Raw genomic sequence first — 17,765 nt, 5'->3', positions numbered from 1 at the left:
ACTCAGGAGCGGTGGGGGGTCGACTCAAGAATTTCAGCGCGCAGTGGGCTTGCTCACAGGTGGACCCCTGGATCCTGCAGGTAGTATCTCAGGGTTACAGGTTGGAATTCGAGAAGTCTCCCCCTCGCCGGTTCCTAAAGTCTGCTTTGCCAACGTCTCCCTCAGACAGGGCGACGGTATTGGAAGCCATTCACAAGCTGTTTTCTTAGCAGGTGATAGTCAAGGTACCCCTCCTACAACAGGGAAAGGGGTATTACTCCACACTATTTGTGGTACCGAAGCCGGACGGCTCGGTAAGACCTATTCTAAATCTGAAATCTTTGAACCTGTACATACAAAAATTCAAGTTCAAGATGGAGTCACTCAGAGCAGTGATAGCGAATCTGGAAGAAGGGGACTTTATGGTGTCCCTGGACATAAAAGATGCTTACCTGCATGTCCCAATTTGCCCTTCACATCAAGGGTACCTCAGGTTCGTGGTGCAAAACTGTCATTATCAGTTTCAGACGCTGCCGTTTGGATTGTCCACGGCACCTCGGGTCTTTACCAAGGTAATGGCCGAAATGATGATTCTTCTGCGAAGAAGAGGCGTATTAATTATCCCTTACTTGGATGATCTCCTGATAAGGGCAAGGTCCAGAGAACAGCTGGAGGACGGAGTAGCACTAACCCAAGTAGTGCTGCAACAACACGGGTGGATTCTGAATTTTCCAAAATCTCAGTTGACCCCGACAACACGTCTGCTGTTCCTGGGAATGATTCTGGACACGGTTCAGAAAAAGATGTTTCTTCCGGAGGAGAAAGCCAAGGAGTTATCCGAACTTGTCAGGAACCTCCTAAAACCAGGAAAAGTGTCTGTGCATCAATGCACAAGAGTCCTGGGAAAGATGGTGGCTTCTTACGAAGCGATTCCATTCGGCAGATTCCACGCACAAACTTTTCAGTGGGATCTGCTGGACAAATGGTCCGGATCGCATCTGCAGATGCATCAGCGGATAACCTTATCGCCACGGACAAGGGTGTCTCTTCTGTGGTGGTTGCAGAGTGCTCATCTGTTAGAGGGCCGCAGATTCGGCATACAGGACTGGGTCCTGGTGACCACGGATGCCAGTCTGAGAGGCTGGGGAGCGGTCACACAGGGAAGAAACTTCCAGGGAGTATGGTCAAACCTGGAGATATCTCTTCACATAAATATACTGGAGCTAAGAGCGATTTACAATGCTCTAAGCCTGGCAAAACCCCTGCTTCAGGGTCAGCCGGTGTTGATCCAGTCGGACAACATCACGGCAGTCGCCCACGTAAACAGACAGGGCGGCACAAGAAGCAGGAGAGCAATGGCAGAAGCTGCAAGGATTCTTCGCTGGGCGGAAGATCATGTGATAGCACTGTCAGCAGTGTTCATTCCGGGAGTGGACAACTGGGAAGCAGACTTCCTCAGCAGACACGATCTACACCCGGGAGAGTGGGGACTTCATCCAGAAGTCTTCCACATGATTGTGAACCGTTGGGAAAAACCAAAGGTGGACATGATGGCGTCTCGCCTCAACAAAAAACTGGACAGGTATTGCGCCAGGTCAAGAGACCCTCAGGCAATAGCTGTGGACGCTCTGGTAACGCCGTGGGTGTTCCAGTCAGTGTATGTGTTTCCTCCTCTGCCTCTCATACCAAAAGTACTGAGAATTATACGGCAAAGGGGAGTAAGAACGATACTCGTGGCTCCGGATTGGCCAAGAAGAACTTGGTACCCGGAACTTCAGAAGATGCTCACGGAAGATCCGTGGCCTCTACCTCTAAGACGGGACCTGCTTCAGCAGGGACCGTGTCTATTCCAAGACTTACCGCGGCTGCGTTTGACGGCATGGCGGTTGAACGCCGAATTCTAAGGGAAAAAGGCATTCCGGAAGAGGTCATTCCTACACTGGTAAAAGCCAGGAAGGAGGTGACTGCACAACATTATCACCGCATTTGGAGAAAATATGTTGCGTGGTGTGAGGCCAGGAAGGCCCCCACGGAGGAATTTCAATTGGGTCGATTCCTACATTTCCTGCAAACAGGATTGTCTATGGGCCTCAAGTTGGGGTCCATTAAGGTTCAAATTTCGGCCCTGTCGATTTTCTTCCAGAAAGAATTGGCTTCAGTTCCTGAAGTCCAGACTTTTGTAAAAGGAGTACTACATATACAGCCCCCGGTTGTGCCCCCAGTGGCTCCGTGGGACCTTAATGTAGTTTTGGATTTTCTCAAATCCCATTGGTTTGAGCCACTCAAATCGGCGGATTTGAAATATCTTACGTGGAAAGTAACCATGCTACTGGCCCTGGCTTCAGCCAGGAGAGTGTCAGAATTGGCGGCTTTATCGTATAAAAGCCCATATCTGATTTTCCATTCGGACAGGGCAGAACTGCGGACGCGTCCTCATTTTCTGCCTAAGGTGGTGTCAGCGTTTCACCTGAACCAGCCTATTGTGGTGCCTGCGGCTACTAGCGATTTGGAGGATTCCAAGTTGCTGGACGTTGTCAGGGCATTGAAAATATATATTTCAAGGACGGCTGGAGTCAGAAAATCTGACTCGCTGTTTATACTGTATGCACCCAACAAGCTGGGTGCTCCTGCTTCTAAGCAGACGATTGCTCGTTGGATTTGTAGCACAATTCAACTTGCACATTCTGTGGCAGGCCTGCCACAGCCTAAATCTGTCAAGGCCCATTCCACAAGGAAGGTGGGCTCATCCTGGGCGGCTGCCCGAGGGGTCTCGGCATTACAACTCTGCCGAGCAGCTACGTGGTCGGGGGAGAACACGTTTGTAAAATTCTACAAATTTGATACCCTGGCTAAAGAGGACCTGGAGTTCTCTCATTCGGTGCTGCAGAGTCATCCGCACTCTCCCGCCCGTTTGGGAGCTTTGGTATAATCCCCATGGTCCTGACTGAGTCCCCAGCATCCACTAGGACGTTAGAGAAAATAAGATTTTACTTACCGATAAATCTATTTCTCGTAGTCCGTAGTGGATGCTGGGCGCCCATCCCAAGTGCGGATTGTCTGCAATACTTGTACATAGTTATTGTTACAAAAAAATTGGGTTGTTATTGTTGTGAGCCGTCTGTTCAGAGGCTCCTACGTTGTCATACTGTTAACTGGGTTCAGATCACAAGTTGTACGGTGTGATTGGTGTGGCTGGTATGAGTCTTACCCGGGATTCAAAATCCTTCCTTATTGTGTACGCTCGTCCGGGCACAGTATCCTAACTGAGGCTTGGAGGAGGGTCATAGGGGGAGGAGCCAGTGCACACCACCTGATCCTAAAGCTTTATTTTTGTGCCCTGTCTCCTGCGGAGCCGCTAATCCCCATGGTCCTGACGGAGTCCCCAGCATCCACTACGGACTACGAGAAATAGATTTATCGGTAAGTAAAATCTTATTTTCACCGATTGGTTCAATTTATAAAGGTCTATCGGTTATGGTGTCAACTGTTTAGTTGACAGTAACGTTATGTGTCAACTTTGTTGTTGTCCGTTATGTTATAGGAATTCTCCATTGTCAACCTCTCTATAGTTCCTGTTCGCTCAGTAAAAAACACTGAGGTCGTACACTGAGGTACTCTGGGATATGGAGGGGTGGAGAGTTCTAAATTTAAATATTCAGTGCCTTTGTTTCTGCTAAGCCGTCCATATCCCAAGAGTACTCCAGTGCCCCCTATGGATTCAAAGAAAAGGATTTACCTGGTAAGTACCAAAATCCTATTATTTTCAGGTACCCCATGGATTCTACTTGGAGAAGTGGACCGACCCTCGTGTGAACATAGGTAAGTATGTGTGAATGTAGGTGTGCATGTATGTAATAAAGTTTTACTTTCAAGGTGTGTGAGTTCTGTTTTTATTTGGGTATTTTTTTGTAGTAGTACTACAGGTACCAGCGGGCCCGTTTTTCCACCGCATGCTGGTACTTGTGGTTCTCCAAGTACCAGCTTGCGGGGTAGGCTTGCTGGGACTTGTAGTACTGCTACAAAAACAATATTCTTATTTTTACACATGGCTATCAGCCCCCCATCCGCAGCCCTTGGATAGGGGGGACAGCCTCTGGCTTCACCCCTGGCCCTTGGGTGGCTGGAGGGGGGGGACCCCTTGATTTAAGAGGTCCCCACTCCAGGGTACCCCGGCCAGTGGTGACTAGTTAGTGATTTAATGCCAGGGCCGCAGGGACCTATATAAAAGTGTCCCCCGGCTGTGGCATTATCTCTCTGACTACTGGAGCCCGGTGCTGCTCAAACAGCCCGAGGCTGGTTGTGCTTAGGAGGGGGGGGACCCCATGCAATTTTTTTCTTGATTTTTAACACTTTAAATTTTTTTTTTTTAAAGGTGCACAATGAAGCCCTGCACGGATCTCACAGATCCGGACGGAATTCCTTGTGTTTTGTCAGGCAGTGTTTTACTCATCACTCCCGTAAAACACTGCCTGACATTACGAATCACATCGACATCGGAAAAGACGAATGTTGCAAACTCGGCAGCTTAGTAAATGACCGTATCAGGATTCAAAAAGTTGCCGTAAAATGCACCCGATACCATTCGAATTCAAACACCCTTAAAAACGGCTAAAACACGAATATTAGTAAATATACCCCCTGGTGTCTACCGCTACAGCGGGTAAGTCATCTTTTCTTCCTTATGTTCCAGCACAACAGAAAAAGGCACCCCATTATCAGATGCAGTCCTTTCGGCCTAATAAATACAAAAAAGGAAGAGGCTCGTCCTTCCTTGCTTCAAAAGGTAGAGGAAGGGTAAAAAGGGCGCCTGCTGTGTCAGGCTCCCAGGACCAAAAGTCCTCCCCGGCCTCTGCCAAGTCCACCGCATGACGCTGGGGCTCCCCTACGGGAGTCCGTGCCGGTGGGGGCGCGTCTCAGACTCTTCAGTCAGGTTTGGTTTCGCTCGGGCCTAGATCCTTGGGTGTTAGACATAGTGTCCCAAGGGTACAAGCTGGAGTTTCAGGAGGTGCCCCCTCCCCCCACCGATTTTTCAAATCAGCCTTGCCAGTTTCTATCCCAGAAAGGGCAGTAGTGAGCGCTGCGATACAGAAGCTGTGTCAACAGAGTGTCATTGTCCCGGTACTCCCGTCCCAACGGGGAGAAGGGTTTTATTCGAGCCTCTTTGTCGTTCCAAAGCCGGACGGCTCGGTCAGACCGATCCTGAACCTGAAATCCCTCAATCTGTATTTGAAAACTTTCCATTTCAAGATGGAATCTCTTCGAGCAGTGATCTCCAGTCTAGAAGGGGGGGATTTTATGGCGTCAGTCGACATAAAAGATTCCTACTTACACTTCCCGATATATCCTCCACATCACGCTTTCCTGAGATTTGAGGTGCAGGATTATCATTACCAATTTCAGACGTTGCCGTTTGGGCTTTCCATGGCCCCGAGGGTCTTCACCAAGGTGATGGCTGAAATGATGGTACTCCTACGCAAGCAAGGTGTCACAATTATCCCGTACTTGGACGATCTCCTGATAAAGGCGAGATCGAAGGAGCAGTTGCTAAGAAATGTGGAACTCTCCCTGACGGTTCTGCAACATCATGGTTGGATCCTAAATTTGCCAAAATCTCAGTTGATTCCGACAACTCGGCTGCCTTTCTTGGGCATGATCCTGGACACGGAACTGCAAAGAGTGTTTCTTCCAGCGGAAAAAGCTCTGGAAATCCAATGCATGGTCAAGGAGATTCTGAAACAGGCAAGAGTGTCGATTCATCAATGCGGAACAAGGAGCAGAGTGGCGATGGCGGAGGCCACAAGAGTTCTCTGCTGGGCGGAAAAGCACGTGAGTGCTCTGTCAGCAGTCTTCCTTCCAGGCGTGGGCAACTGGGAAGCAGACTTCCTTAGCAGATCTCCACCCAGGAGAGTGGGCTCTTCATCAAGAGGTATTTGCAGAAGTGACAAGGCATTGGGGAATTCCTCAAATAGACATGATGGCGTCTCGCCTCAACAAGAAGCGCTTCCGAGGTATTGTTCCAGGTCAAGGGACCCCCAAGCCAGTGCAGTGGACGCCCTGGTAACTCCGTGGGTGTTTCAGTCGGTATATGTGTTCCCTCCACTTCCTCTCATTCCAAAAGTGTTGAGGATCATAAGACGAACAAGGGTTCCGGCAGTACTCGTCGTTCCAGATTGGCCACGGAGGGCCTGGTATCCGGATCTTCAGGAATTGCTCATAGAAGATCCTTGGCCCCTTCCTCTCAGAGAGGACCTGTTACTGCAGGGGCCATGCGTATTTCAGGACTTACCGCGGCTGCGTTTGACGGCGTGGAGGTTGAACGCCAAATCCTAGCTCGAAAGGGTATTCCCGGGAAAGTCATCCCCACTCTCCTTAAGGCTAGAAAGGAGGTCACGGCGAAGCATTATCGCCGTATTTGGAGAAAATGTGTCGTGGTGTGAAGCCAAGAAAGCTCCTGCGGAGGAGTTTCAGCTGGGTTGTTTCCTCCATTTTTTGCAGGCAGGCGTGGATGCAGGCCTGAAATTGGGTTCCATCAAAGTGCAGATTTCGGCTTTATCTATTTTCTCTCAAAAAGAATTGGCCGCCCTTCCTGAAGTTCAGACTTTCGTGAAGGGAGTGCTGCATATCCATCCTCCGTTTGTGCCACCCGTGGGATCTTGACGTGGTGTTACAATTTCTTATGTCTCACTGGTTTGAACCTTTGCAAAAGGGTTGAGTTGAAATTTCTCACTTGGAAAGTGGTCATGCTTTTGGCCTTGGCGTCCGCCAGACGGGAGTCGGAAATTGGCGGCTTTCTCTCACAGGAGCCCATATTTGATTTTCCATGTGGATAGAGCGGAATTGAGGACTCGTCAACAATTTTTGCCGAAGGTGGTTTCTTCATTTCACATAAATCAACCTATTGTGGTGCTGTGGCTACGGATGCCGTGGCGGTGCCAAAATCTGTCGATGTCGTAAGAGCTTTGAAAATTTATGTCGCCAGAACGGCTCTTGTTAGGAAAACGGAGGCTCTGTTTGTCCTGTATGCTTCCAACAAGATTGGAAATCCTGCTTCCAAGCAGACTATTGCACGCTGGATTTGTAATATGATTCAGCACGCTCATTCTACGGCTGGATTGCCGTTGCCGAAGTCAGTGAAGGCCCATTCTACCAGGAAGGTGGGCTCATCTTGGGCGGCTGCCTGAGGGGTCTCGGCACTTCAGCTTTGCCGAGCAGCTACGTGGTCGGGTTCAAACAGTTTTGCTAAGTTCTACAAGTTTGATACCCTGGCTGATGAGGACCTCATGTTTGCTCAATCGGTGCTGCAGAGTCGTCCACACTCTCCCGTCCGGTCTGGAACTTTGGTATAGACCCCATGGTCCTTTTGGAGTCCCCAGCATCCTCTAGGACGTAACATTTCTCTGCGATGTTTCATCATTGACAACAGCACCCAAACTCGCACTCTTCGTGGCCAGATAGGGTTGCGGGCACTTTTGAGCGAGTTTGGGCTGCCAGAAAGTGCGGCTGTTGTAAGACAAAACTTGCACCTAATTAAATTGACCCCTTAGTTGTTAAATGTGATAAAATTGTAAAATATAATGGTGTAATTGTGAGTCTGATTCAGTTGTAGCTGTTAAAGCGATCGTTGCTTTAATCTATAGCCGTTCGCAATTGCATCGCAGTCTACCATGAGTGAGTGTGAGCAGTCGTAGGCTGAGGAAGTCTCCTAGACACAGAGGTCTCTCCAGCAGCAACACGGGTCACAATGTGTAATTTATACACGCACACGGAAAGGTGTTTGAACAGAACTGACACGCCTGTGTACAGTTAGCCACCCCTGTTACCACCCCAAATGCCAACTTCCTGTCAGTCACTTTGCAATGGGATCCTCTATGTGAGCTTGATCGCATCTTGTGCGCAGTGCAGCTTACACGCATGCACAGTGAAAAAACATTGAGCCACTTGCATGCAACAGCAGCTTTGCGTCCAAATCTGAATCAGGTCCCCTGTGCGGTAAGCAAAAGGACTCTAGGAAAAAGGCTATATCACCTTTATTATATGCAAAGATAGGGAAATAGTCACTTGTTACAGCTCTGTTTTACATCATTAATACCATTTTGTCCCATTTCATAATTTGGTTATTCTATGGGGGAGATGTATTAAGCTGTGCAGAGTGTTAAAGTGGAGAGAGATAAAGTATCAGCCATTTAGCTCCTAACTGCCCTGTTACTGGCTGAGTTTGAAAAATGACAGATAGTAACTGATTGGTTATTAGTTTTTCTTTCTCCACTTTATCACTCTTCCAGGCTTAATATATATGCCTCCGGTTCATTGATAAAATGGTCACCCATTTCACGATCTCCAGAGGAGCGGCTGTTCCAGTTTTGAAATTAGGGGAAACAAACGGAGAAAAACAGGCTCCCCACTACTACTGTGGGCATTATGTGTATAAGTGGCACTACTACTGTGCGCATCATGTGTATAAAAGGCATTACTACTGTTGACATTATGCATATAAGGGGCACAACTGTGGACATAATGTGTATAAGCAGTGCTTCTGTGGACATTATTTGTAAGGGGCATTACTACTGTGGACATTATGTGTATAGGGGGCACTATTACTGTGGGCAATATGTGTATAGGGGGCACTATTACTGTGGGCATTATGCATATAAGGAGCACTACTACCGTGGGCATTATGTGTATAAGAGGCACTACTACTGTGCACATCATGTGTATAAGGGGCATTACTACTGTTGACATTATACATATAAGGGGCACTACTGTCGGCATAATGTGTATAAGCAGCGCTACTACTTTGGGCATTATTTGTAATATACATTACTACTGTGGGCATTGTGTATAATGGGCACTACTGTATAGCATAACGTGACTAGGGAGCGCTACTGTGTGACGTAATGTGAATAAGGGACACTACTATGAATCTGCGGCACTACGTGCGGTGTAATGTGAATAAGATTGTGCTTTTGTGTGGCGTAATTTTAATTGGGAGTACTATTGTGGGGTGACACCCCTTTGTGAGACCCCACCCCTTTTTTCAGCCAGCTCGCTGTCACAAAGTATGGGAGGGCTCAAATTTATAATTTGCAGGGGGGCATTGGACACCCTAGCACCGCTCCTGCCCCCACACCATCTGTATGTTCCATAATGAGCTGCCCCCTTCTGCATGTTTTGTATTGTCCACTCTCCCCCACCATAGTCTCTGTTTTGTACTGTGCTCTCAATACCCCCACCACACACACAATTACACAAGTATGGTAACTTGCCTTCTGCATGGTATCCTCCAGTCCTTGCTGCCTCTGCGACCCCTCCCGTCGTCTTCAACTGACACTTTGCAGATCTCTTTGCCAGTCACCCGACACTCTGCAAATCTCTTTGCCAGAACTTTGCCAGATGAGGATCTAAACAACCAGAATTTCTTGGTCAGACATACCATGTGTATAATTATACTACTACATTTTGTTATGTACTTTTACATTTTATTAATTTGCAATTTTATCTATTTTACGGACTATCTCATAGAGACCCAAGTTATCTGCTCCAGGTTTTTATTTTCCCTAGTGATAGGACAATGTAGGGGAATTAATACTGTGGGCATTATGTGTATAAGGGGCACTACTGCTGTGCGCATTATGTATAAGGGCACTACTACTATGGGCCTTATGTGTATAAGGGGCACTACTGTGGACATTATGTATAAGTGGCACTACTATGGGCATTTTGTATAAAGCATTATGTATAAAGGGCACTAATGTGTGGCATTTATGTACAAGGGCCACTACTACTGTGGACATTATGTGTAATGGGGCACTAATACTGTGGACATTGTGTATAGGGACACTACTACTATGGGCATTATGTGTATATGGAACACCATTACTATGGGCATTATATGCATGATGGGCACTACTGCCGAAGACATTATGCATATAAGTGGCACTACTACTATGGGCATTATGTGTATAAGGGGCATTATTACTGTGGGCATTGTGTTTAATGGGCACTACTGTGTGGCATAATTTTACTAGAGGGCGCTACTGTGTGACGTACTGTGAATAAGGGACACTACTATGTGGCATACTATGAATCAGGGGCACAACGTGTGGTGTAATGTGAATAAGATTGTGCTTTTGTGCCGTGTAATTTTAATTGGAAGTACTATTTTGTGGCCACGCCCCTTCTCTGAGAGATCACACCCCTTTTTCAGGCCGCTTGCTGTCACTTGACAAATATGAGAGGGCTCAAATCTATAGTTTGCAAGGGGGCGGTGAACACCAACTGTATGTCCTACACTGAGCTGCCTCTATCTGCCTGTTTTGTATTGTCCGCTCCCCCCCCCACCATAGTCTCTGTTTTGTACTGTGCTCCCAATACTCCCCACCACACACACAATTATACAAGTATGGTAACTTACCTTCTGCATGTTATCCTCCAGGCCTTGTTGCCTCAGTGACCCCTCCCGTCGTCTTCAACTGACACTTTGCAGGCAGTTGGGAGGCTCCTATCAATCGCTGCTCTGCTGTAGAGCAGCGGTGATTAGACACTGTGCAACATGCCCCCATTTTCTGCAACGCTGCCTGTCGCTGCGGCATCGCACTCCCTGATCTGCACATGCGTATATCTAAAAACATCAGAGATGTATGTACACACAGGGTTTACTTTTTGAGCAAAGCAGTAAATCAATCCTTAAATCTCTCTTAGGGTGAACTGCATTGACAAAAGACTTCAAAAATAAAAGAAGGCAATGAAAATAAGAAATCACCTTTAGCACTGCTGTTTTATAACTCGCCCCCAGATATGCGGGCACAGATACTTATAATTGGCAGCATCAGCAAGGCTACAGCTATAAATGGGATTAAAGGGGTTTGTACAATGCTCCTTAATCTGTTCTCACAAAGAGGGGGGTGAAAGCAGCCTGAGTCAGAGGGTTGTAAGGGGTATATTTATTAATGTGTGTTTTTTGGGGGTACCTGCAAATACACTGCTCAAAAAAATAAAGGGAAGACTAAAAAAACACATCCTAGATCTGAATTAATGAAATATTCTTATTAAATACTTTGTTCTTTACATAGTTGGATGTGCTGACAACAAAATCACACAAAAATTATCAATGGAAATCAAATTTATTAACCCATGGAGGTCTGGATTTGGAGTCACACTCAAAATTAAAGTGGAAAAACACACTACAGGCTGATCCAACTTTGATGTAATGTCCTTAAAACAAGTCAAGATGAGGCTCAGTAGTGTCTGTGGCCTCCACGTGCCTGTATGACCTCCCTACAACACCTGGGAATGCTCCTGATGAGGTGGCGGATGGTCTCTTGAGGGATCTCCTCCCAGACCTGGACTAAAGCATCCGCCAACTCCTGGACAGTCTGTGGTGCAACGTGGCATTGGTGGATGGAGCGAGACATGATGTCCCAGATGTGCTCAATTGGACATAGGTCTGGGGAACGGGTGGGCCAGTCCATAGCATAAATGCCTTCGTCTTGCAGGAACTGCTGACACACTCCAGCCACATGAGGTCTAGCATTGTCTTGCATTAGGAGGAACCCAGGGCCAACAGAACCAGCATATGGGCTCACAAGGGGTCTGGGGATCTTATCTCTGTACCTAATGGCAGTCAGGCTAACTCTGGCGAGCACATGGAGGGCTGTGCGGCCCCCCAAAGAAATGCCACCCCACACCATTACTGACACACTGCCAAACCGGTCATGCTGTAGGATGTTGCAGGCAGCAGAACGTTCTCTTTGGCATCTCCAGACTCTGTCACGTCTGTCACATGTGCTCAGTGAGAACCTGCTTTCATCTGTGAAGAGCACAGGGCGCCAGTGGCGAATTTGCCAATCTTGGTGTTCTCTGGCAAATGCCAAACGTCCTGCATGGTGTTGGGCTGTAAGCACAACCCCCACCTGTGGACGTCGGGCCCTCATACCACCCTCATGGAGTCTGTTTCTGATCGTTTGAGTAGACACATGCACATTTGTGGCTTGCTGGAGGTCATTTTGCAGGGCTCTGGCAGTGCTCCTCCTGTTCCTCCTTGCACAAAGGCGGAGGTAGCGGTCCTGCTGCTGGGTTATTGCCCTCCTACGGCCTCCTCCACGTCTGCTGATGTACTGGCCTGTCTACTGGTAGCGCCTCCATGCTCTGGACACTACGCTGACAGACACAGCAAACCTTCTTGCCACAGCTCACATTGATGTGCCATCCTGGGTGAGCTGCACTACCTGAGCCACTTGTGTGGGTTGTAGACTGTCTCATGCTACCACTAGAGTGAAAGCACCGCCAGCTTTCAAAAGTGACCAAAACATCAGCCAGAAAGCATAGGAGCTGAGAAGTGGTCTGTGGTCACCACCTGCAGAACAACTCCTTTATTGGGGGTGTCTTGCTAATTGCCTATAATTCCCACCTGTTGTCTATTCCATTTGCACAACAGCATGTGAAATTGATTGTCAATCAGTGTTGCTTCCTAAGTGGACAGTTTGATTTCACAGAAGTGTGATTTGACTTGGAGTTACATTGTGTTGTTTAAGTGTTCCCTTTATTTTTTTGAGCAGTGTATTATGGATCCAGTAAAGAAATAGGGTGATTCTGACAAGATCATTCTCTACACTCAGTAAGTGCAATGATTGGACTTCCGAGTTTAGGACCCAGGAGTCCTTCTGCTCATGCACAGAATGATGCTTGTACCGCAGGGGACACTGGGAGGGATCCATTTAGAGCTTTCTCAGGAATCAATAAGAAGCCCATAGGCTTCTCTTAGGCAAGGCTAGCTACAGATGACATTGCTTACAGGGTCCAAGCTCTGGAGAGTATCTCTTTCCAGAGCTTGGTACATATGGGAATCACTTTAGTACATCCCATCCAAAGTCCTTTTATGGGTTTTAAAGGGAGACAGAGTATTATTTGTATAAGTACATAAGGCCTGATTCTGAGTGGGGCACTAAAGAGGCAGGTGATGGGTTGTCTACTGAGACGCCCACCAGCTGCGGCTGTAACCCACTGCGCTGTGCAAACAGTCGCACCATCGGCCTTCGAGTAACCCCATGGGGCCAAACCACTTTCCTTCTGTGGGGAGAATGAGAAAAAGTCCAGCACTCCACTCTTCCAATTACTGTACTTGCCCTGGTGCCCTCCGAGATGTCCAAGCATCAGTAATTACACAATATGGAACAGCGCTACTCATGGTCACACGCAGAATAGATAACTGAAAGGCGGCCTCCGCCCTATATGTAGCCCACAGGAGATAGAAGGATATATGGGGAGAAGCAGACGGACGATTATTTGATGCTGCTCCAGTTATCAGGGCCGACGGAGGGGGGGGGGGGTCAAAGGGGACACCTGTACTGGGCCCCAAGGATACGACACTTATTGCCTGGCAGGATGTGCCCTAATAGGTAAGCTAACTGTAGGCAGTGTGGGCGCAGCCTCTCACACATACTAACTGTACGGCACAAGTGTGTTCCTGCTCTTCCGGGTCCAGCTCTGTTGCAGGCAGTTACATGGCAACAGCTCTGCTGGCCAGGATTCCTGTGCTCTGTGCTGGCCTCTTCTGGTGGGGTGTGAGGGCCGCATGGTACCTTCTGTGAGGTGTTCGGGTCTGGATACTGGAGAGTGTAAAGCTTATGGCTGCAAAAAAACACAACCACACCGTCTACAGTGGTCCGGCTGCTGCCGCACAAAACAAGCAAATGACTTCCTGGGCCAGGAGGCAGGGTTATAAGGAGGCTGGGCCGGAACTTCCTGGGAGTCCAAAAGCTTTAACCGTTTGGTGCCAATACTCTAACGCCACTAATAACCCAATGTATGTCCTGTGGATCTACTGTGGACCCTGATGGAGAAACATGAGATTGAAGATATTTATAAACACAACTGAGGTGTTCAGGATATTTAGCAGACTAAGGGGGCCATTTATCAACGAGTTTTAGCTATTTCAAACTATAGACTAATTTTTCAACGCATGACAGGAGCTGATTGGCTAGAGCATCATTTATCATAACTTATTAAAACTCGTTAATAAAAGGGCAAGCATGAACATGTTTGTACTTAGCTTTCACATTGCCTATTTAAATATGCATTTGTTGTGTGGTAATTATTACTATTATTGATTCTATTTTAACAAACATCAAGAAATTGTTTACATTTCCAAATTTTGTTTTGCTGTATAATCTGATTAAGAGTTTTCCATTACCAGAATAATTAGTATAAGATTCCATCTGGGTTCACTAACTAGTAGAACAGTTCTTCTAAGTTTATCTCAGACTGTTAAATTGTGAGATTCTTTCAGACCATGGTGGTTCCATGCACCTGTATGCAAGTATTTGCAGATTCCGTACACCTAATGAATCATGCATGGTTACTACTGATAGGATGGGGCCTCATGTTCCCAAATTGGTATTAACTATATATGAGAGTGTCTGCTATAAGAGGTACTCTGCGTCTTTCTGAGATTGTACAAAATAAGAGGATTTACCAAATGACATGAGCTCAGCAGGGATTACAAGAAGTGCAAGGGATAAAAAAGACATGATTAATGAAGGCCTTGCCCTGATGAGCTTGCACTGTAATGAATTTATCTTATGCATACTGTGATTTAGAGGAGAGAATGCAAGAAAATATATAAAACATACTAGACCTCATTTATGTTTGCAGGACTGGGTAGAGCGGTTGCTCCGTAGTAGTTATGCACTCGCGAGACGATTATTGAAAGTGCTGGAGAAAAGAATATGATTTCTATAGCATCCCTGAGCTGGAGACATCAGATCCTTTACGTCTAAAGCTTCTCTGCCTATAATTTGGAGAGGCATATTGTTAGGTGCACTTTGCCTTATGTAAAAAAACAGCACATGTAATAAAAAGCAGCACTGTCCCCTTGTTATAATTTAGCCTTAATAATGAGACTAAATCGAGCATAGGTTGGACTGTCACAGGATTTTGGACGCTGTGCTTCTTGGTGTTGTCCTACCTCCTGGCAAAAGAAAGCAGGTGTAGATAGTGGCAGTGTTTCCTGAGAGCAGAGATTGGTAGCACTCTGGGAGGGCCATCTAGACACAGTGCGCTGTGTAAAGTAGATTCAGCAGGTGTGTGGAATCCTTGTACATATCTGAATTGACTAAAAGTCATAGCAGGAAAACTTCCAGATTGTGAATCCGTTACTGAAAATATAATAGCGTGGGGAGTGTGTATCACTCCACAGAGGCTGGTGATCCTAGGTGCAGATTTTATAGTAGAGATGAGCAGCCTGTGGCTTTCAAACTGTTCTAGAACTGCAAGTCCTAAGTTACACTTCTGAGACTTGTAGTTTCACAAAAGCTATGGAGTAGCCAAAGGTTACTTGGATCTTTTCTTTTAACATTCTCTCTTTTTTTTATTACAGGATTATGCCCTCTCACGATTTGATGCGTACTTTGAACAGAAACTCCTCTGGTCTTGAATTTCAAATGGACGTCCATCCATATGGTTATCCTTCCGTATTCTTTTCTCTTTTTTTTCCTGATGTTGCAATTAATAGTCACACCAAAGAATGTGCTTCCTGCTTGCAATTGATCCCACTGTTCCTTAAACACCTGACTCCAGCCCAACATGTATTCAATAATATTTAGTGAGCCTAAAACTTCCATCCTGTTTTTCATATTTATCTCCTAACATTCCCTATATATTCACTACTCCAACTGGTATACACAGACTCAATTACGAAGCGCAAATCATCCTTTTTTGCAATGCCAGGCAGAGAAGAGAAATGGAGATAATCTGTTCCAAATCATGTATTGAGTCGGCGCCACTGATTCTCAATTCGCTGAGCAGTACATAAATATGATTTTATCTTGCGTAAGAGATTATTAAAATACAGAGCAGTGTAGTGGGTGCATTTAAAGGTCCATTTCTTAATATTTAAATGGGTTCACAGTTATTCCTACTCCGTGAAAAGACTTGAATTTTGCACCAGTTCAGAGCAGGCAGAGATCATTTATTAATGAGAACCATTATGGTAGAGAAGTGCATTCCCATGTGCACCAGTGCTTCAGAAATCACACCACTGTAACTTTCACTGTCGTCCGTACATCTCAGGCCTTGCACTACACTCACTCCTGATCTTGTACTGACTGCTATCTGATATTTAAACTAGAGATGTGAGTGGATCCCTGTGTTGTGGTTTTGGATCTAAAGGCCCCATACACTAGTATGGCCTTTTTCTACTCTATTTCGACCCATCGAGACGATAAGTTGTGTGAAAAGTGTCAAAAAGTGTGTCATTGACTTCCGATCCGATGTGCGGTCCCGTGCGCATTGGACCAGATCCGGAGATTGTCGCTGCTGCATCAAGGATATATTGCAGGGCTGGCCAAACCGGTCCTCGAGATCTACCAACAGTTCATGTTTTCCAGTCCTCCTGGAGATCTGTAGAATTGTCAGTTAGGAATGAATGCAGCACATCTTAATTAGTAATGACTACACCTGAGCACCAGCTAGGTGTTCTGGAAAATGTGAACTGTTGGTAGATCTTGAGGACTGGTTTGGCCAGCTCTGATATATTGTATCCTGGAGCAGTTGGATCGCATGCAAAATAACGGCATACGATGTGTCATATGCGATATAGCTGCCAGCGGGGAGTTGCCAAGTTCATGCGATACCTTGGCTTAATGTATGGCCACCTTAATTCATCATTGTGTTTTGGTTTGGGCAAAACAACAGTGTTTTTGTTTTACCGGAAAAAAAAAAAAAACTGATCATTGCTAAAAATTAGCAGCAAACAGATAAAATCATAAAGTTTTTGCAATCTCAAACCCAAACATCGGATATAAAATCCAAATTCCAAACCGCTGGAAGATCTGAACTGGGTTTTGGTTTGGTTCAGGTCCACAAAATTAGGTGGATTTGGATTTCTGTAGGACCAAACCGCACATCTCTAATTTGAAACCTTCGACCTTCTTTTGCCTTACCTTCCTTTTGCCATCATTCTTTTTGGCTTCATTCAGTTACAAACGTCTTTGTTTTCTAAGTATTCACCTTCTGTACATCTCTTATGTTACTAGTATTCACATTTTGCACTAATTTCTAGAATTTTTCAATTGAATGCTATTTTATTGTTAATTATTTTAGTTATACAAAGATAATAATTCCATATACATTTCTGACCTAGCCATGTTGAGATACTGTTATTGCCATGGACTCACCGGTTATGTAACACTGTCCATTTCAAGCGTGTTTATCTACATAGAATTCTTACGGTTAAATTGCATTATTTTGGTTTTATTGTAAAAATAAATTTACTAAATCTAGGAAGCCAGTATGCTGATGGCTGTTTGGAAATAGTTTGTGAGATTAGTCTTATTTGCCAGTTTGAAAGGACTCCTGAAGCTACTGTACTGCATTATACAGTAAAATATATACACTATTTCATTAATCCTCAGTCTTCAGCAGCATCCTAACTGATGTACTGTATGATTATGCCAGTATAATTTATTCAGCATTTTTAGTCAATAAAAAATATGACCTATAAATATAACTTTCTTGTCTCTTTACTTATATTTTCATTGTTCTATATAAAGCACTATGGGATAAATGTATTATGTCGCTATGGGGAGAAGCAGTATCAGCGCACGTTATGTGCACTGATACCGCTTCTCCCCCATGTATTACCGGGGCGGTGTGGTCTCAGTGACAGGGGTGCATAGCCCCTGTCCATATTGGCGCTGCGATCTAACAGATAGCACAGCAATATGAGGGTCTGACTGTTCCAATACCTGCAGCTGTCTATGCCCTATCTCCTCAGCAGGGACAGAACTGCC

General features: G+C 45.9%; 1 protein-coding gene across 1 annotated transcript in view; it reads left to right on the top strand.

Moving 5' to 3' along the window:
• The window catches only part of CHKB (choline kinase beta), a 179,003-nt gene extending 161,521 nt beyond the window's left edge, over window positions 1–17,482 (top strand). The window contains exon 11 of the mRNA XM_063926626.1: window positions 15,353–17,482. Within this exon, the coding sequence (XP_063782696.1) occupies window positions 15,353–15,409 (57 nt within the window). The 3' untranslated portion in view covers window positions 15,410–17,482. The remainder of the gene's footprint in view (window positions 1–15,352) is intronic.
• Window positions 17,483–17,765: the final 283 nt, after the last annotated feature.

The sequence above is a fragment of the Pseudophryne corroboree genome, chromosome 6 (genome assembly GCF_028390025.1).
Source record: "Pseudophryne corroboree isolate aPseCor3 chromosome 6, aPseCor3.hap2, whole genome shotgun sequence".
Lineage (NCBI taxonomy): Eukaryota > Metazoa > Chordata > Amphibia > Anura > Myobatrachidae > Pseudophryne > Pseudophryne corroboree.
This window is presented reverse-complemented; position numbering and strand designations above follow the sequence as displayed.